The 17356-nt window shown below is 36.6% G+C and overlaps 1 protein-coding gene across 3 annotated transcripts in view; it reads left to right on the top strand.

The window, feature by feature from the left end:
- Nucleotides 1–17356, top strand: part of NCOA2 (nuclear receptor coactivator 2) — a 186153-nt gene that overhangs the window by 105307 nt on the left and 63490 nt on the right. For all 3 annotated transcript variants that reach the window (XM_053975978.1, XM_053975993.1, XM_053975984.1), the window contains 2 exons: nt 7049–7150; nt 8022–8194. In XM_053975978.1, the coding sequence (XP_053831953.1) occupies nt 7068–7150; nt 8022–8194 (256 nt within the window). In that variant the 5' untranslated portion in view covers nt 7049–7067. The remainder of the gene's footprint in view (nt 1–7048; nt 7151–8021; nt 8195–17356) is intronic.

The raw sequence follows: 17356 nt of genomic DNA, 5'->3' as shown, positions 1-17356 counted from the left end.
AGCCTACAGAGCTGGGGTCAGTCTGGAGGGGTTTTGGCAAAGTCTCAAGCAGAACTGGGGGTTTCTTAAACCTGTGGGCTTGAGTAGCTGAGAAAAACCTCTTTCTCTGTCAAGATGTAGGTGGATTTTACAGAAAGTCGTATTAAATCCCAGTCTGTAATACTGAACATTAATGTTAGCCATTTATTTGATTGTTACAGCATGTGTTAAAGAGCTGCTGCCGCCCATTTGCAGGCTAATGTGTTTATTAGATGATCTTCCCAGTGGCATCTTGAAGTGTCTGTCAGGTAAAAAATTCATGAGCATTATTGGCTTTCAGGCTGCAAATGGAATATGTTGTCTTCTTACTGTCTAATACACCACTCTAAAGCCATTACACAGGAGTGAGGGAAAAGATTGAGGAAGGAGCCTTCAGCTTAAAAATGTGAGTAGTAGGTGTTGGAGCCAGTTTTCAGTTTTTATACATGGACTCAATTCCAAGTAAATTATGTTTCTTTTCTTAGTTCCAGATGGTGGAGTTGAAGAATACAGTTTGCTAAATACTAAAATAAATCTTGTTTTATTGTTGCCTGTAATAGACTGTCTTTAAAATAGAAAGAATAGAAAAAATAGAGGAGGCTACAGGTGTGTGTCAGATTTTAGTACAAATCCTTTAAAGGTGACTAGAGTCTTTCTGCTTGCTGCTATCACCTTCCTTATAGAAGCTCTGTTTTTCCTTTTTGCTTTATACTGTGTGACTGTTGTAGGGTGGCAAAGGTTTTCAACAGTTTTACCTGTAGTAAAGGTGGTAGTGCTGTTTTGAGAAAGAAGCATACTCTTAAATAAATTAGTTTATGTTTTGAATCTGAAGTTGCCATCACCAACCAAGGTATTGGACATCTTGTTTATTTTGGCAGATTGGCATTGTTTTGTTTGGGGTTCCAGGTGTTTAGTGGTGAAGGACAGGAAGACGTAAGTTGGTTGTAGAGCATGTGGCTTACTTATACCAGGGATTCAGGAGGATGATTTAATATATTTCTTACCTTTCTTTTCTGTCACACTTCTTATTAGTGGATCTCTTGCTTAAATCTTATTTTACCAGACACTGCAGTCTTTTTTTCCCCTTGTTCCTTGTATTTCCCTTGATTTTTATCTCTTGGTTCTTTTATTAATTTTCAAACCCTTATTCACATCTGTCTGGATTTGTCAAAACACCTGTGCTGAGCGAGTTTGTGTGAGAAAGGCAAAGCTTTTGTGAGTGTGGTGTGGCACGTGGGGCAGGCAGGCTACGTTCACTGCCTGGGACTCTGACAGGTGCTGCCGTGGAATGTGCTGGGAGTTAAAAGTTCCTCCTGAGCTGCTGTGGCTGACCAAGGAAAGGTTGGCTTTAGGCTCCAGTGCCCCCCCATCTCTGATCTAGTATCTTATCCTGCCTCTGACAGCGATTTCCTTTGGAGGCCTGGGAAAGTCGCTAGCAAGTGTTGCCTTAGCCGAAACGGTGCAGATTGCAGTATGTATCAATATTAAATGTTTTCCAGTTCTGAAATGAAGCCAGTGAAAAAAGAGTTCCTAAGCAGGAAAAAATGTGAAGAATCAGAATTTGCATGTGACTTCCAACTTTCCTCTGGCTTCTACCAGAATTAATGTTACACAGAGCACATTTCTAATTTTGAAACTGAGATAGAAAGCTTTCTAGTCATGGCAACTTCACAGGAAAAAAGGATGAACTATAATGGCTGTATGTCTGAGTAAACAACCACAGAATTATAAGCTGTTTTTTTTCAAATTAGCTGTTAGAGAAAATTTTTTTGCCAAACTTTTCACTGACTTATGAAAGTATAGTTTTGGTTCCTAAACAGTATTTTTCTGTTTGTTACTCAGTAAAACACTGACTTCAGTAAATCTCTTCGACATGTATCAGTTGTATGTTCACTAGTTTCATCTCTTGGTGGGCTGGAGGGGTGGTAGTATAGTACTGCTACCTGATTGTCCACTATGTGGTACTTTACCTTTTGTTTGCTACTTTTCAGGTTGAAATAGCAGCTTTGAAGGTGTAATCCTCACTTATTCTTTAACTGCATTTGTTAGGCTTATAATAAATCTGACAGTTTAACAGGCCTTGTTTGGAAGATGGCCTGCTTTGATAAGAGATAAAATGCACATTATCTTCTTCTACATTGACTCCGGATGATTAACTGAATTCACTGGTGCTGAGGATCAGTGTTGGAAGGCTTGCTCTGCATGCCATGTTCCTTCGTGACATTTGAGGAGTTGAAGAGCTGTAAAAATTCACACAAGTGATTTGTGTTAGATATTTTCCTGTCTCCCACTTCATGGTGCCTCTGCTTTTCTTTCCCATTTGAAAGATGGATGTTTACTATTACTTTATAATTAGGTTAAGCCTCTCTGTGTACTCCAACTTTAGCAGTTGCTGGTGGAGGATGTAACGGAGGATGTGCCGTCACAACAAGAGCAGAGACTATTGTTTTATTACTGATAACAACAAAAACAAAACAAAAGAAAAAAGAAAAGAAAAAATAATTTAAGCATATTTCAGGCTGTGTTGTTTCAGACTCCCACATCTGGTAGAAACTGGTTAGGTGTCAATGAATGTAGTTACTAATATGTACTATCATAACATTTTTAAATTTCATTTTTCAATGTTTGTGATTTGCATTTATCAATTGGAATAATTAGCCAGTGGGTTTTTTTTCACAAGTATTTTGCATGCTTTGGCCGCTGGTAGTGAAATGGAAAGAGAAGGAAAATGCACTGCTGATCTTAAATATAAATAGGAAAAAAGTATTAGGGTACCTGACATGTCCTGTTGGTACAGGTCATCAGTAGGAGAGTAAAATTAGTTCTTTGGATATTATTAGTAATAATATATCTGATTCTCTAATTATCTCCTTTCTTGTAGGAAAATGCTACAGTGAGTGTATTTATATTTCCATTGCTCTATTGCTCATTTATGCCCAGTGGAATTAAAGCTTGAGTGGCATCTTAGTCAGCATTAGAAGTTCAGCTCTTAGTTATTGTTGTAGTTTTGGTGTTTTGTTGGGGTAGGACACATGGAAAAAAACACAATGTAGAGTAGAAGAATGCGGTACCACCACTGAAGGCAAAATACCAATTCCACAGTGGGATATTATGTTTGTATTTTGGAGTGCAGTTCAGCTCTCAATCAACTTTCACAATGAAAAAGGAACTGCCTGGTCTTACTTTAAAATTCATTCAGCGAGACACGCATTCAAATTTCACTTTGTAAGAAAATTTCTTTTAAAATAAAACTTAGTTCAGTATCCGACATATCATGATGCTATCTTTTGTATTATCAAGCATGTTTTTATGTCTCTCTCCTCAAAACAGTGATTACTGCTGGTTTTGTTTTTATTAATTCCCAATTTGGTTAATCATTTTTCTCTACCTTGCTAAATAACCCTTACCAACATTTTCTTGATTTTTGTATTTTTATATGATAGAACTGATATTACATTTCCACTACTTCTAAAGCATTGAATGGATCAAATGGTTTAATTTCTTTATCTTTCTTCTTTCTGAAAATTCCTGTAGAGATGCATAAAAAGATCAGTGGGGCAGGATAAATGCTGCTTTCTAATCTAAGGTAGTTCTCTTAAGGGGAAGTTTACTGGAGTAAAACTTTGAGTCTCTGACTTGTCATTCTACTCATAGTGTCTTTAGTTTTGAATTGTCATGTTTCCTGGAAAAATTTAGACTTCAAATGTGGGACTTCTGTTTTCTGAGCTGAGAAGTTCTATGAGTAGTTCAGGAACCTAGGAATATCTAAAAGTGCATTAAAAATTCTTAAGCTCTCCTATTAAAATATTGAATGATATAATGTTATGAATGTTTGTGTAATATAAAACTGTTGGTAATAATTAATAACCAAGACATTTTGATTCAGATAAACTAGTATGTATTAAGTTAAGGCAGAAACTAAAAAGTATAATATGCAGTTTAGCTGCTTCATTCCACAGATGTTTATTTCTGTGTCTAAATTTCATCTATCAATTCAATAAAATTTTATTATATTTTCTGTTTCTTGCTTGGAAATTTCCCACGACCCTGCTCCTTGGTACTATATGTGCCCAGAAGGACTTTTTTCAAAAAAATGTGGTTTTAGTTTCTTGCTTGTGCCACATGCAATTTGTAGAGGTACCCAAAATTTCTCAAGTTCTTCATCTAGTGGTATGCATTGGTCTTGATTGTGAATTAGCTCATGGAAAAATATGTGAAACAGCTGCTTTCTTTTTAAAAGACATGAGGAAATTGGAAGAGTGCTTGCCTCTTTGACTCATTAGAGTCATTGCTGAGAAGTAGAAGATGGAGCTTTGCTACCCTCCTCAGCCCAAGGGAGTTAAACCTCAATCCCTGTGTCTCCAGACAGTGTTTGAACTATTTACTCATGAGTTTAGTGGCACAGACACACCCCTAAGGACTGTGCACTGCAAGAGTTAATCAGCCTTGCCCTCTTTGCTTCGTAAACATCCAGCTTTGGCAGGCAGGTAGCCTAACCAAACCCAGGAGGCTGTCCTGCGTGCTGGGAAATACAGACATGGGAGCTCTTTCTGAAGAGGAAACTCCATCTCCATCGCCCAGGTTCTGGCTGTTTTAGTTGGTAAGATAATGTTAACACAAGAGTTTATCCACACCTTCTAAAAGTTGATTCTTCCTCATTTCTGCAAACTAGGGAAGACATTTTAGTTTCTGAATTCCAGAAGAATCCCTGACCTCTTAGGTGTCCCAGTCAGACCCTAAATACCTTGGGAGACAAGGTTTGGAGGCACATCCTTTTGATTTTAGTACTGTGTGCTAGATACAATGAGTGAATTTCATTTTAGCCTTTGAGATTTTTTAGATTGGTTCAATATCATCTGTCTAGCTCTCCACTTTCCAAGACACCTGTCTCTGGATTTTACATTCTGCTCTGGAGCACAGTCACCTGTAAGACAAGAAAATGGCCTATAAAAATCTTTGAGGTATAGAATAGGATTTTTAATTAAAACATAAAGGAGAACAGAAAGCAAGCATGGTAGTAGGTGGTAGATTTCCAGAAATAAATTATGATGAGTGAGAAAGACATGGGTAACTCATTCTAAGAATAAACTGATAATGCTGCTGAGAAAAATATGTAATAGCCTGTAAGTGCAAACAAGATAAAAGAAATACATATATTATTTGTTTAGTACTATTTGCTATGTTAAATAAGGAGAAAAGAAAGTGCTAGTTTTGGAATTATGATACTGCTTTTGTTCCCCTTAACTCAGAAGGATAAAGTTTTGGGAGATGAGTTTTAATATGTTCTCCAAAGGCTGATAGTGTGGACCTAGTGGGATTCCTACATAATGGCATTAGTGTGAATGCAAGGAGAATTGATTTATGCATTGGTGGAGCTACTGTTGAAAGTTTGATACCCACAAAAATAAAACTTACTTTGAGGTAGGTCTGACAGAGTAGGTAGGAAAGCTGTCAGTAACAGTTTCTGTATGCTTTCTTGAGGAGGAAGGGGTTTTGGAGGGTGGTGTCCACCATAAATGCTTACCTTCTTACTTGGTCCCTTCCAATTCAGAATATTCAGTGAGAAAATGCTTTCAGTAAAAATAAATTTTTATTTTCTTTTAATCTAGGGAAATGTTAGGTGGTGGTCAGTTCTGAATCTGAGATGGCTCCAACTCATTGTTTGCTTGCTCAGGTTTCAGTGAGTAGCCTTTCTCAGCATTAACTGCTCAGACCTTAGTCTTTTGGCTCTTTCTGCCAATATCTGAAATATCTTCACTCAGTTGGCTCATTGGGAAAACCAAGATTTCTGCATCTGATTACCAACACACAGGCTGGCAGCTAGATTTTTAGAAATGTCAAAAAGAAAAAGGGAAGGGGAATGTGTCTTTAACCCCTAACAATTCCCTTATTAGGTTCAGTTCATGGCTGACCAGGCCAGCAGAAGGAAAGGAACCCGTGGGACAGAAATTAAGGGCATGAAGGAGGTGGTGACCTCCCTTGTTTTGATACCTGATTTCCACTTTATGCCAAAATGAAGTGGTCCTACAATTACAGGCGCCTGCTCTTATTTTAGTATGATGTGAGTCACGTCTTGGATACGTTCACCTCCTTCATGCCCCTCATGCTTATTTTTCTGCTAATCCCAAACACTACAGGAACTCTCTGAAATGTCTAGCAGCGCCTCTTTGCCATCATCCTCACAAAACTGGCAGCAACTAGGCAGATGCTGAGCTGGGACTGCCCCATCTTCCATGAATTTTTGATCATTTACGTCATCTCCCTATGTCCTTTGGTGATTTCTGCCTCCAGAATACTGGTACTTGTTGAGAAATACGTAATCTGAGGCAGGCGAGTTTTGAGTCCTTCTACAGGGCATAGGGAAACCAACAGTTGGGAGCAGGGCAGGATTTCCACAGGCTGTTTATTGCACAAATTATAAACTTGTGTTCTGTTCTTTTTCTACATTAGCTTGACCAGTTATTCTCCTTATGAGGTAGATTATATGTACAGAATATTTATCAGTTCCTCAGCAATTTCTAGTGCTGACAGATGCTTTGTTTCTACAGTTTTGTACATGTACTTTTGCAGGCATTATCTTCTGATTTTTAACTAAAGCTGCATGTGCTTCCTTTTCACATAGCTGGGACACATTTTATTTCATGTATTTCAGTTCTGTTTTGTTTTTCTTGTTGTATGGCACTATGGCTTCTCCTTTGTCTTTCATCATTCAACCCTGCAAATTTGCCATGAAAATTCAGCAATGCAGGCACAAAATATACTTATCTGTTCTTACATAACTGCTAATAATCAAAGTGATGATAATGCTTTACTTGCCCACTACAAATTTTCTTCTCAAGGAGTTTTGTGTAGCATTTTGTAGGGTCATAAACACAGTGTTTTTATTGGTGCCTTTCAAACAATCTCTATTTCAAATGATAGATTTGCCAAGTAAAATCATAGTTGAGCATGGAATGAGAAACCTGTAAATATGAACTGAGAACTCAAGACTTTTCCACCATAACCCTTTCTTGCACTTTCTTCCTTCTAGTTGCTGATATGTGTTCAAGATGAGTGGGATGGGAGAAAATACCTCTGACCCATCCAGAGCAGAGTCAAGAAAGCGCAAGGATCCCGATCAAGTTGGACCCAGGTTAGACCATCTACTTCTGGAAATATTGAGAGAATGAGTTAAAAAACCTCTGTTTTTCAGTTAGAAGATGACAAACAACATTCTTGCAAAGAGAAGTCAGTGCCAAACTACTTTATTGCAGTAATTCTATGTTGTTGAGGGTTTGGGGTGGGGATGAGAACTATTCTCTTATATGTTTGTTTATTTTTAAATCCAGTGTTGTGCCAAAATGCATAATTTTTGTGACAATTTACGAGAGATGTAAAAATGGCTTTTGGCATTCACTGCAAGAAGTCTTCAGTCACTCATTTTGTCAATCTGAGATATTTTTTTTTTTACCACCTCTGTTGTACATTATAATCTAGGTCTTGAAAAATATTTTCCAGCTTTAGAGCAGTTCTGTTACCAACGCAAATGCATTTTAAAGCATAACCACTCATTCATCTTTTCTTAAGACTCCCATAAATTCACAAGGAGGCAGGGAGTATGGATTGCTCAGTGTAACTATTTAAGCTGTTTTATTTTCTCATACACAATCACTATATAATACTCTTTGGATTCTCAATGCCATGTGGGAGGGATACTTGTAAATATTCAAATCCTGCCCCACCCCCACCCCCCCCATAATCTTGTGTTTTCAATTTCTAATCCCAATCCTCTTTTGAAACAAAAACATGACTGCTGAAAAAAAAAATAAGTAACATCTTTTCTAATGCTCCTTTCCTTGTTCCAGAGGAAATCTTTCTGTGTGAGAAACTTGTAAGTTATATTTTGGTAGTGAGAGAGGTGTTTTTGTTAAACTACTGTCAAACCTTTTAAAATCATCTTTGAGCTGGCCAGAAGGCAAGTAAACTGACATTAAAGACAGAATTTTTATGAACTCCTCTTTCAGCCCTAAAAGAAGCACTGAGAAACGCAATCGTGAGCAAGAGAATAAATACATTGAAGAACTTGCAGAGCTGATTTTTGCAAATTTTAATGATATTGACAACTTTAACTTTAAACCTGACAAATGTGCAATCTTGAAAGAAACTGTGAAGCAAATTCGTCAGATAAAAGAACAAGGTAAGAAGAATAATTAATTGGCTTTGAATATTTTGTCTTGATTGTTATTTTATTTTTGGCTAACCTGATAGTCTCTTCAGCTTTTCTTTAGCAAATTCCCATGTTTTTCATTAATCAGTAATGAATAATGCTGTAAAGTCATGTGAATAGAGTGTGTTAAGAATAATATTCAGTATTTTTAAAACAAGCTTCACTGAAAATTGTTTAGAGAGAGAGAAAATCGATCAGTCTGATGTGTGTATCTAATGGAATTGAAATCACTTGTGCTTTCACAAAAGTTAAACTAACAGATGGCTTTGGAAAAATAAAACACATACTCTTACATGGATGATGAATCCATGCAAAAGAGAAATAGTCCAGGAGAGTGGGGTTCTGCATACTCGTTTTGCTTTCTTTTGTTGGTATGAATAGATATTGTGGACTAAATTATCAGCGTCCTTTAAATGATGACATCATATCCTCGACTACAATAGATTTGAAACTATTCTAATCTCTAGATAGGGTCCTGTTATAAATGTAAACCACAGAACGTGACAGTTTTCTTCCTGTTCTTTGTCTAGAAGATTAGTTTTGTATTTCTTTTCTTTTGATATACTTCCTATTCAAAGAGAAAACCCAAATCTTTTAGAAACTTTAAATTTTTTGGAAGTGGGTTTTATGGCACAGGTCTGTCTAGGCAGGCACACTGCAGGTGTTTGGGGCAGATTCAAATTCTTAAAGTAGGTGCATGTAATTTTTCTTTTAACGTAGAAGATTTATATCTCTTTGTAAACTGTGTTTAGAGTGATTCCTTTGATTTTCAAACACCTTAAACATCTTTCACTTTTTCGCTTTTCTGTGGGAAAATAATTTGTTCCTTTTCTATGCTATGTGTGTAAAATTATAAAAGTGTAGACTGCATGTTTCATAATTTAGCTATGTATTTACCTAAATATATAAGTAGATCTACAGTTTTAGACATCACTCTATTCAAAGCTAAATGGAAAGTGGAAAGAGTCAGATTGTGTCAGTTGCCTCCAATGTTCTAACTGATTAATCTTAGGCAGTGTTCCTATTTCTCAGCTTGTTCTCCTCTTTTTGCTGTTAGGTTCCTGTGAATTTTAAAGTGGATTATTCTAGTGATGTTGCCATGCCCCTTATTAGAAGTATACTCGTTAACCTGACACAGTGTCCATCGTTGTTTTGCACCTTGCTGGCTTTTGAGATATTCTTTTCCCCTTACTTTCTTCATCCTTTTCTCAAATTGATTTTTTTTTCTCATCACCAAGCAACACATACTCCTTAACTTTACCTGAGAAAAGGAAAAGGACAAAAAAATTATGTTTTCCTGGGAAGTGGGTGCACAAAGGAAAATCTGCTAGTCCACTTTGGTAATTCTGTTAGCAGTTCCAGAAAATCTAGTCTGAAAATCTGGCTCTAACTCATGGTAACTTTGTCAAATCCAGGGTTTTATTGTTTAGGACCAATTACCATAACAATAGTTTTCATATTGTTATGAAATATTCACACTCAGCCGACCAGGTTACATGTAAACTACTGAAGTCATCAAGGACCAGAATTGTGCCAAAGCTGAACATGCAGTTAGTTTTTTGAGGTCATAAAGTCTTACTGCAAAAACAACTGAATATACAGTCCTAAAGAGAGACTAAACTGCTGTGAGCACTGTTTATTTCAACAAGTAGAAATAGTTTGCAACCTTGAGCAATAAAGACACTAAATTGCTCTTTTTGATGTTGATTTGTTACACAAGGTTCTTCAGTTGAGGACAATTAGATGTTCTGGTAACTGGGTATCCACATAAAACTCACAGCTGGTACAGACTGACTTTAAGCCTCTAAAGGGCACTGCAAAACACTGAGACCTTCAAGGTGGTCATTAGTAGTATCTCAGAAGAAAGATCAGAATATTTGAAATTATTCCTTTGAGCTGATAAAGGTTTGATACCTATTCCTAGATAGGAGCTACTTCTATTCATTGTAATAGCAAATTTAAAAGGCTTTTCCTTTTAAGAAAAATTCAAATGACAGCATACTCTGAAACGCAATATTATTTTGGAGCAGGCATTTCATTAACAAAAATGTCTCACATATATTAAAAGTCCAAATTGTACAAACAGTACAGTATACCTGTACTTCTGTTGAGTGCCACGTAAAACCTGACATAAACAATGCAAACAGTTAAGAGACCTAGTGAGGCTATTACTATTGCTCTCTCATGTTTTATAGGTAGTTTATCACGTCACATGGGGAATCCTGCACTTAGATATGCTCATCATTTAAATGTATTAACTTTTGGGTTGTTCCAAATCTTCCTGATTGGTCTCCCACTGTAAAGACCTTTTAGAACATCTTGACAAGTGTCAAAATTTGCATTATCTATTTCTAAAACAAAAGTCATTAAAATAATGCCACACTTGCATGAAGTGCCATGAGAATTAGGTTAAAAATAATATTTTCTTAGAGTTGTTTTGTTGACTTTTAGTATCATGCAGAATACTTGTAGGACAAAATTAAATGAATATCTTGAAACTCTTCAGTGATTCTACACCGACATGGACAAATTAAGATGGCTTAGTGATCACACAGTGGGTCTGTTCTGCATTTCTTCCAAAGCAGATTAGATTAAATTAGTGAGAACTTAATTTACAGTTTTATTATTTAGAAGTTTTAGTAAAGAGGTTGTTTCTTTGAAATAAATACTACAAATTCTAATTGCACGTGAAGGTCTAATTGCTTACAAAAACACAGTCAGTTATAAATACCTTGTAAAGCCACTAACAGCAACAAGTTTTATAGCTTCTCTTGAGATTTGTCAAGGAAACTTTATTCTAGGTTCTAGGAATGAGAACAAGGAAGGATGAAATGCAGATTGATATTTGTTTTCCATGTCAAGCTAGTTGGGCTGGTAACTGAAAAAAGTAATAGATCTTTTACTTTAATAATACTATATAATTTAGTATAATGTTATCCTGATCTATTTTATATGCAAATATATACTTGGAGTACTTTATCTGTTATCTTTATATCGTTTCTCACAGTATGTACTTCAAAGATTCCTAAGTTGGGGTATGTTAGAGATTCTGTTTATTACAGTTTGAAGGCAAGTTATAAATGCATGTGTAAAGTTAAATTTATTAAAAGAATTCAAGATATTTGGAAGATGTAACCATTGCATGAAGTCTTAATCTGGGTTTTGAAATGGTTTTAGTACTTGGGAAAGTGATGACAAGTTATTTTACAAAAGCTTAATTTTCTACTGAGGACTTTTATCTTATTATTGATGGATGGAGATTTTGTGAATGTCCAGAGGAGATGAAAAATTGTGATTATAGCATGAAGATGAAACTGAAGTTGTATTCTTGTAAATCTTAAGTGGATATCTCTGTTGGGGATTTGAGACTTGTGTTTCAAGCACTTTGGAGAACATTCATTCAGTTTTTTATTTATAACATAAAAGTAATTTGGAACAGTTGTGTTACACGGTCATTGAAGTGTAAGCTCTCATGTTGTTTGCAGTCTATGTTAAGTTTCTTGGAAAGGGTAATGGCCATATATGTTGCAGATATGTTCATAAGCAAGTACGTTCTGATTTGCACATGCTTAATTTAAAAAGCTTGTGTTAGGCAAATTAAAGACCATTTGGAACAAACATTCCTTTATATGCCAGATGTCCAAGGAACTATAAAGCCATTTGATTGTACTTAAGAAATATGCTTAGTAAAATAGTGTCTGATTGATTTTAGGATCCTATCTTATTTTAAGAAGCAACTTCAGTACTTAAGATACTAAATTCTGTCTTATAAGTACTGCTGAAAATGTTTTCATATCTGAAGACAGCAAAATTCTGACAGTAAATAAAAGTAATCTGAATTTTCTTCTTCCTTAGTTGACAATTAGTTGAACTGTTTCACATCAATTTCATTTGATTTTATTCCAACAGTAATCCTTTTTCTTCACTCTTGTCACCAGCCTGACTCACCTCATTATGGTAGTGGGGGTTTTGTCCTTATTTTTTGATTGCTTTGTCTCTGTTTTGCTGGGTTTTATTTCAGGGTTTTGTGATGGTTTTTTTGTTTGGTTTTGTTTGTTTGCTTGTTTGTTTTCTTCCTCTTTTGGGTGTAAAGCAGGTTATAAAAATTAAACCCTTAGTTTGCAGCTCCTTTTATCTGTCATGCTGGCCCCACTCTCAGTAGGTAAATGATTCATCTTTTAAAGCAGAGACTATTTGTCACATTTCACTGTTTGAAAAAATCCTGCTTCAGACTTTTAAACTTCCTTTTCTTCATTATTTAGTTGTGCTTTTTTTCTTCATTATCTAGTTGTGCTCCTGTCTGAATATCAGCAATGCAGTAGGTACAGAGGATACTGAAGATCACCTTAAGCTTCTTCAGCAGTTTCTGCAGCAAAGTCTCCTCTGACCTCTTTGGTTGGAGTGCTGAGGAATGCGTCCTGACAAAAGTGCAAGACAGGGGGTTGTTTGTTTTTTTTTCAAGTCCCCTGAGTTCCTTTTATTAAACTCCAGATCTTCATCTCTTATTTCTCCCCTTCTATTCTCCAAGCCTTTCTGTCTTCTGTAGCATTTTTTAAAGATGGCATCCACCTGTCTTATTTAGATTCACATACAGTGGGATATAATTTACTGTGGTAAAGTATCCTCAAATATGATTTTGTGTCACTTCCATTTTCCTGCAGAGTCCAGTTTTCATGTGTCACTAGTTTCTGAAGAGGTTTTGTGTTCTGTAGATCAGCTTTTCAGTGGTTTAGAGAAGGGATTTTGGGTGGCAATTACCAGTCTAGTTGTTAATGTGCACTTCTGAGTTGTGAAACAGGTCTTGTTTTCAGAATAGCCTTAAAAGACAGACCTTGGACAGAATGAATTGCCATGTGAAAGCAAAATAGTGTTGGGAGAGGGAGAAGTGCTTGATGAAGAGAGACATGCATGGAAACCTGTATGAACTTTAAAAGAAGGCTTGTTAATCATATTTATCTTCTTTTTCTGGTTTCACATTTGATTGCAAAACCAGTTTTTGCTTCCTTGTAGCAGTACTATGTAATCACAGGGGCATTCCAGCAGATAGAGTATTGTTGCCTCCAGCACCAGTATGCAAGTAAAATCACTTGCTAAAAGAAAGCAGTATGGTCTTAATGCTGTAATGAGGTGTTGCTGCTACTTTGAATTTATCAGATCTGAATTTAGATTCATATTTCACAAGGTATTTAAGCAACTGCCTAACTTTAAGCAGATGAGTAATCCCTGTTAAGTCAGTGGAACTACTTAAAGGTTCAAAGTTATGTGCATAAATACCTTGTAAAATCAGGATATTAAGGCAAGAGAGCATATGCAGACTTGTGTTTTGTTGGTTTTTGTTTTGCAAATGTTTTACTGGGTCAATTTTACTGTAATTACATTTTTATATTAATCATATTTGAGATGAGTTATTCAAATTTTATGCCAATTTTTGAATCTTTTTCTTTTTGAAGGAATTCTACATGGCTATCACTATTTGTATATACTGTATTTTCGGTCTGATAGGATTTTAAGACTGAATTAAGTGTCACAGAATTTTGTGCTTGAAGTCAAGGAACTCATGCAGAGCATTTACAAAAAAAAAAAAAAAAAAAAACCCCAAAAAAAAAACCCAAAACAACAACTGTTACTGAATTTGCTTTGTTGTCTCCCCTGCCTACAGCTGGGAGTGGTACATTGAAAGTGTCTTTGATCTTCCTCTGTACATTGTAAGGCTTTCTAGCTAAATATGCAGTTTATGTTGACTTTACTACTTGCATAACTCCAGAGAACTACTGATTCACTGAAGAATTTAAAGTGGTTTTAGGTAATGCAGTCCATCAGCTTCTTTTCTACATCTGGTGAAAAGTAGTCATTGGCCAGCAGACCCAGCAAGTGGGAAGCTTCCTGGTGTTTGCTTATTTTGCTGGAGTTGTGTATCATGCAGAATACTTAGCTTAGACCTTATCTACGCACAAGTTAAGGCATTTTAATGATACTAATATTCTCCTGTGGAGGCAGTGTTACAATGTAATTAATATTACTTACTGAATAAGTAGCTGAAGACGCTTTATGAGATACAACTGTGTCCACACTGGGATCAAACAATTAAGAGAGGGGGATTGTTCAGCATGGAGTGGAGAAGGCTCTGGGGAGGCCTTATTGCAGTCTCTCAATATGTAAAGAGGGCTTACATGAAAGACAGAGAGAGACTTCTTACTGAGGCCTGTAGTGCCAGAACACGAGGCAGTGGTTTTGAGCAGAAAGAGGGTAGAATTAGATTGGACTTCTTCCTTATGAAAGAAGTTCTTTATTGTGAGGGTAATGAGGCACTGGAGCAGGTTGCCCAGAGAAGCTGTAGGTACACCATCCCTGGAAGTGTTCAGATCCTGGTGGGATGGGACTTTGAGCCATCCGGATGGGATGGAGCTTGGTCTAGTGAAAGAGTTCCCTGCCCATGGCAGGAGGGGTGGACTAAGTGATCTTTAAAGCTCTCTTCCTTCCCAAGCTAGTCTGTGATTCTATGATTGTCATGCTTCAAGAAGACAGATAAAAATGATCAAGTGTGCAGGCTGCAAACTAACCTGTGGAAAATAAGTCAGCTGTTGAAAAGCCCTGGTTTTACCATCCCTGCCCTCCTCCTGATCATGAATTTCCATTTCCTTCCTAACTGTGACAGTAGCATTTCTGCAGTTGTGTGGTGAGCCTGAGCCCTGGTTTTGAGGTGGCCTGTTGTAGAGGATCTGTCTCACCCTGGGTCCTTGGTGGGGCCCCACTCCCACACAGGTCCAAGTGTATCAGGCATGACTGAGCTAAGGGCCAATGCCCACAGCTGTCCTGATGTTGTTGGGCATTGCAGGGTGTCACGTAATGACTGTCATGTAACAAGACATTGCTCTTGACCATGGGCTTCAGCTTAGTCAATGATGGATTACTTCCATGCCAGAGATAATTTGCTTGAAGTTTTAGACCAAAAATCTAAGCTTTGACTTCAACTTATGGGTCAAAATTAAAGAGAAACTGAATGTTACTCATAGCTGTTGAGGTACTGGTCCTTGTCATATAGACATAGTCATTACTGGCGAATGCTGCAGGAAAACTTTCTTGTTTGTTTTGCATCCTACTTATTTTGGGAGGGACATCTTTCACTTTTCTTTGGTCTTTGTTTTCTTTTATAAATTCTAAATGTCCAAAAGAAAAAAAAAAAAATAAAACTAGCAAAGTATGGCTGTTTACTTTGTATTATATAGCTGCAAAGATGATTGCACTGTAAGAGGTTGTGATCTATAACACCAGTGCTGGGGAATACTATAAAGGACTGAGCTGCTTCTCTTATATTTAACCTTCTTAGGGGGATATTGTCAAGTGTTCCCTCTTTGTTCTTTACAGGAATATCTTCATAAAAGTTTTGGTTTAGTTATTTTAATATGTAATGATCATATTATGGTCTGTGTACTACTGGGATTGTAGTAAAAATGGCTTGCATAAGAGAGATGGAGATGTCTCTTCTTGAAAGTTTGGGTTTTGGAGGCTGCCTCCTTGGTAAGTGTAGTGTTCTCAGGCTGCATTTAAACTGTCACTGAGCACTTTAAACTTCAAAACTTCACAGGTTTGTTCAAGGTTTTTTGGTTTTTGTTGGGTTTTTTTTTGTTTGTTTGGTTTGGTTTTTTTTGGGTTTTTTTAGTTTATCATGTAATTGCTTATGGACTTTTGTAATTATATTTATTACATTTTATTATATTTTGTAAATATAATAAATTCATTCAGCATTTTTATTTTAAGGGAAAATAAAATGCAGAAATATAGACTGACATCCATCCTTCCACAATATGGACTAAGCTTTTGAGTCTAGTGTTTCTCACCAGCTGTTCTGTCTTTAGAGGTGTGGTCAGAAACAAAGGCCGCATTTAAGTGCTAAGAAATAAATGCTGAGCTTAGGTGTTAAAGAACAATTGTAGCCTTCTGATTTGAGTCCTAATGATAGTGGTTTTAGTCCCTTGTTGTTGGATGGTTTGCAGTGTAAAAGGTGCTGACTGTAGAACACCAAATCTTGCTGTGTGCTTTAGATTAGCAAATGCAATGTCTTAATCTCAGCAGCACATAAAGCAAGTAAATGAAGGAGACTTCATGTTACCTTGGCTCTCTGTCTGCAGCTTAATTTATGGAATAGCAAATTAATTCACCATGAATAGTGATGATACTTCAGTCAAAAAAAAGATCATCTATTTTAAGGAATCTAGCTTTTGTTACACAGCTTTTATCTTTTCTTTTTAAAGACTGCAGCTTGAAAAGCAATAATATAATATTTACTCACAATAGGGTACAATGCCTTTCATACCGTGTTTGAATCCTGAAAACCTGTGGATTCGCAGCACATTGAAGAAGCATTGATCAAAGGCTTCTCTGTGTTCAAACTAGAACCAAGATAATTGCATCTGTTCTAAGTCATGCATTTTGTTATTGCTGTAAAACATTCTGTGTATGGACAGTTAGTTGGAAATAGGGGTCCTTGAATGTGAAATCAACAAGGATATGAAAAACAGTAAGACAGCTATTACTACTTCAGCTTTCAGCTTCTTTTAAGAAAACCCTCAGTGGGCAACTGGGAGAAAATCACAGACTGAAGATTGAAGGGTGACATAGCAAGTGATCAGTTGCTTGCTCTTTCAATGAACACTGTTGAGCACATAGTGAATGCCATCAGACAAATGACTAGAGAGTCAATACATACATAGTTTCTGTTTCCTTTCATCATTATGGGGTGTTGGCACACCTCTATGTATTTTACAAGACAAGGGATACTCTTAATATATTCCCTGCACACTTGAACACACACATACTCCCCTTCTTTAACTTGCACAAGATCAGAGCAAATATCAGAAGGGGGAGAAGAAAAGTACATAAATTTAAATTCTGCTAAAGTGGATAACTCCATAAACCATAAATCCATTAAGTAGATACTCCATAACTGGAGATGCTTCAGATATGCCCATGTTATCTGAATAAGTATCCACATGTTTCTTTGGATGAAGCCGTGTCGTACATCCCTTCACTGAGGCCCAGGTTGTCTCAGAGCAGAAATGCATGTCCCTGCACCTTGCTTTGCTCACTGGCATGAGCCAGAATGGAGCTCCACAGTGTGCCTGCCACAGAAGA

This window comes from Vidua macroura, chromosome 1 (genome assembly GCF_024509145.1).
Source record: "Vidua macroura isolate BioBank_ID:100142 chromosome 1, ASM2450914v1, whole genome shotgun sequence".
NCBI classification, from domain to species: domain Eukaryota; kingdom Metazoa; phylum Chordata; class Aves; order Passeriformes; family Viduidae; genus Vidua; species Vidua macroura.
The sequence above is the reverse complement of the archived record's forward strand: the minus strand, read 5'-3'. Positions and strand labels throughout refer to the sequence as shown.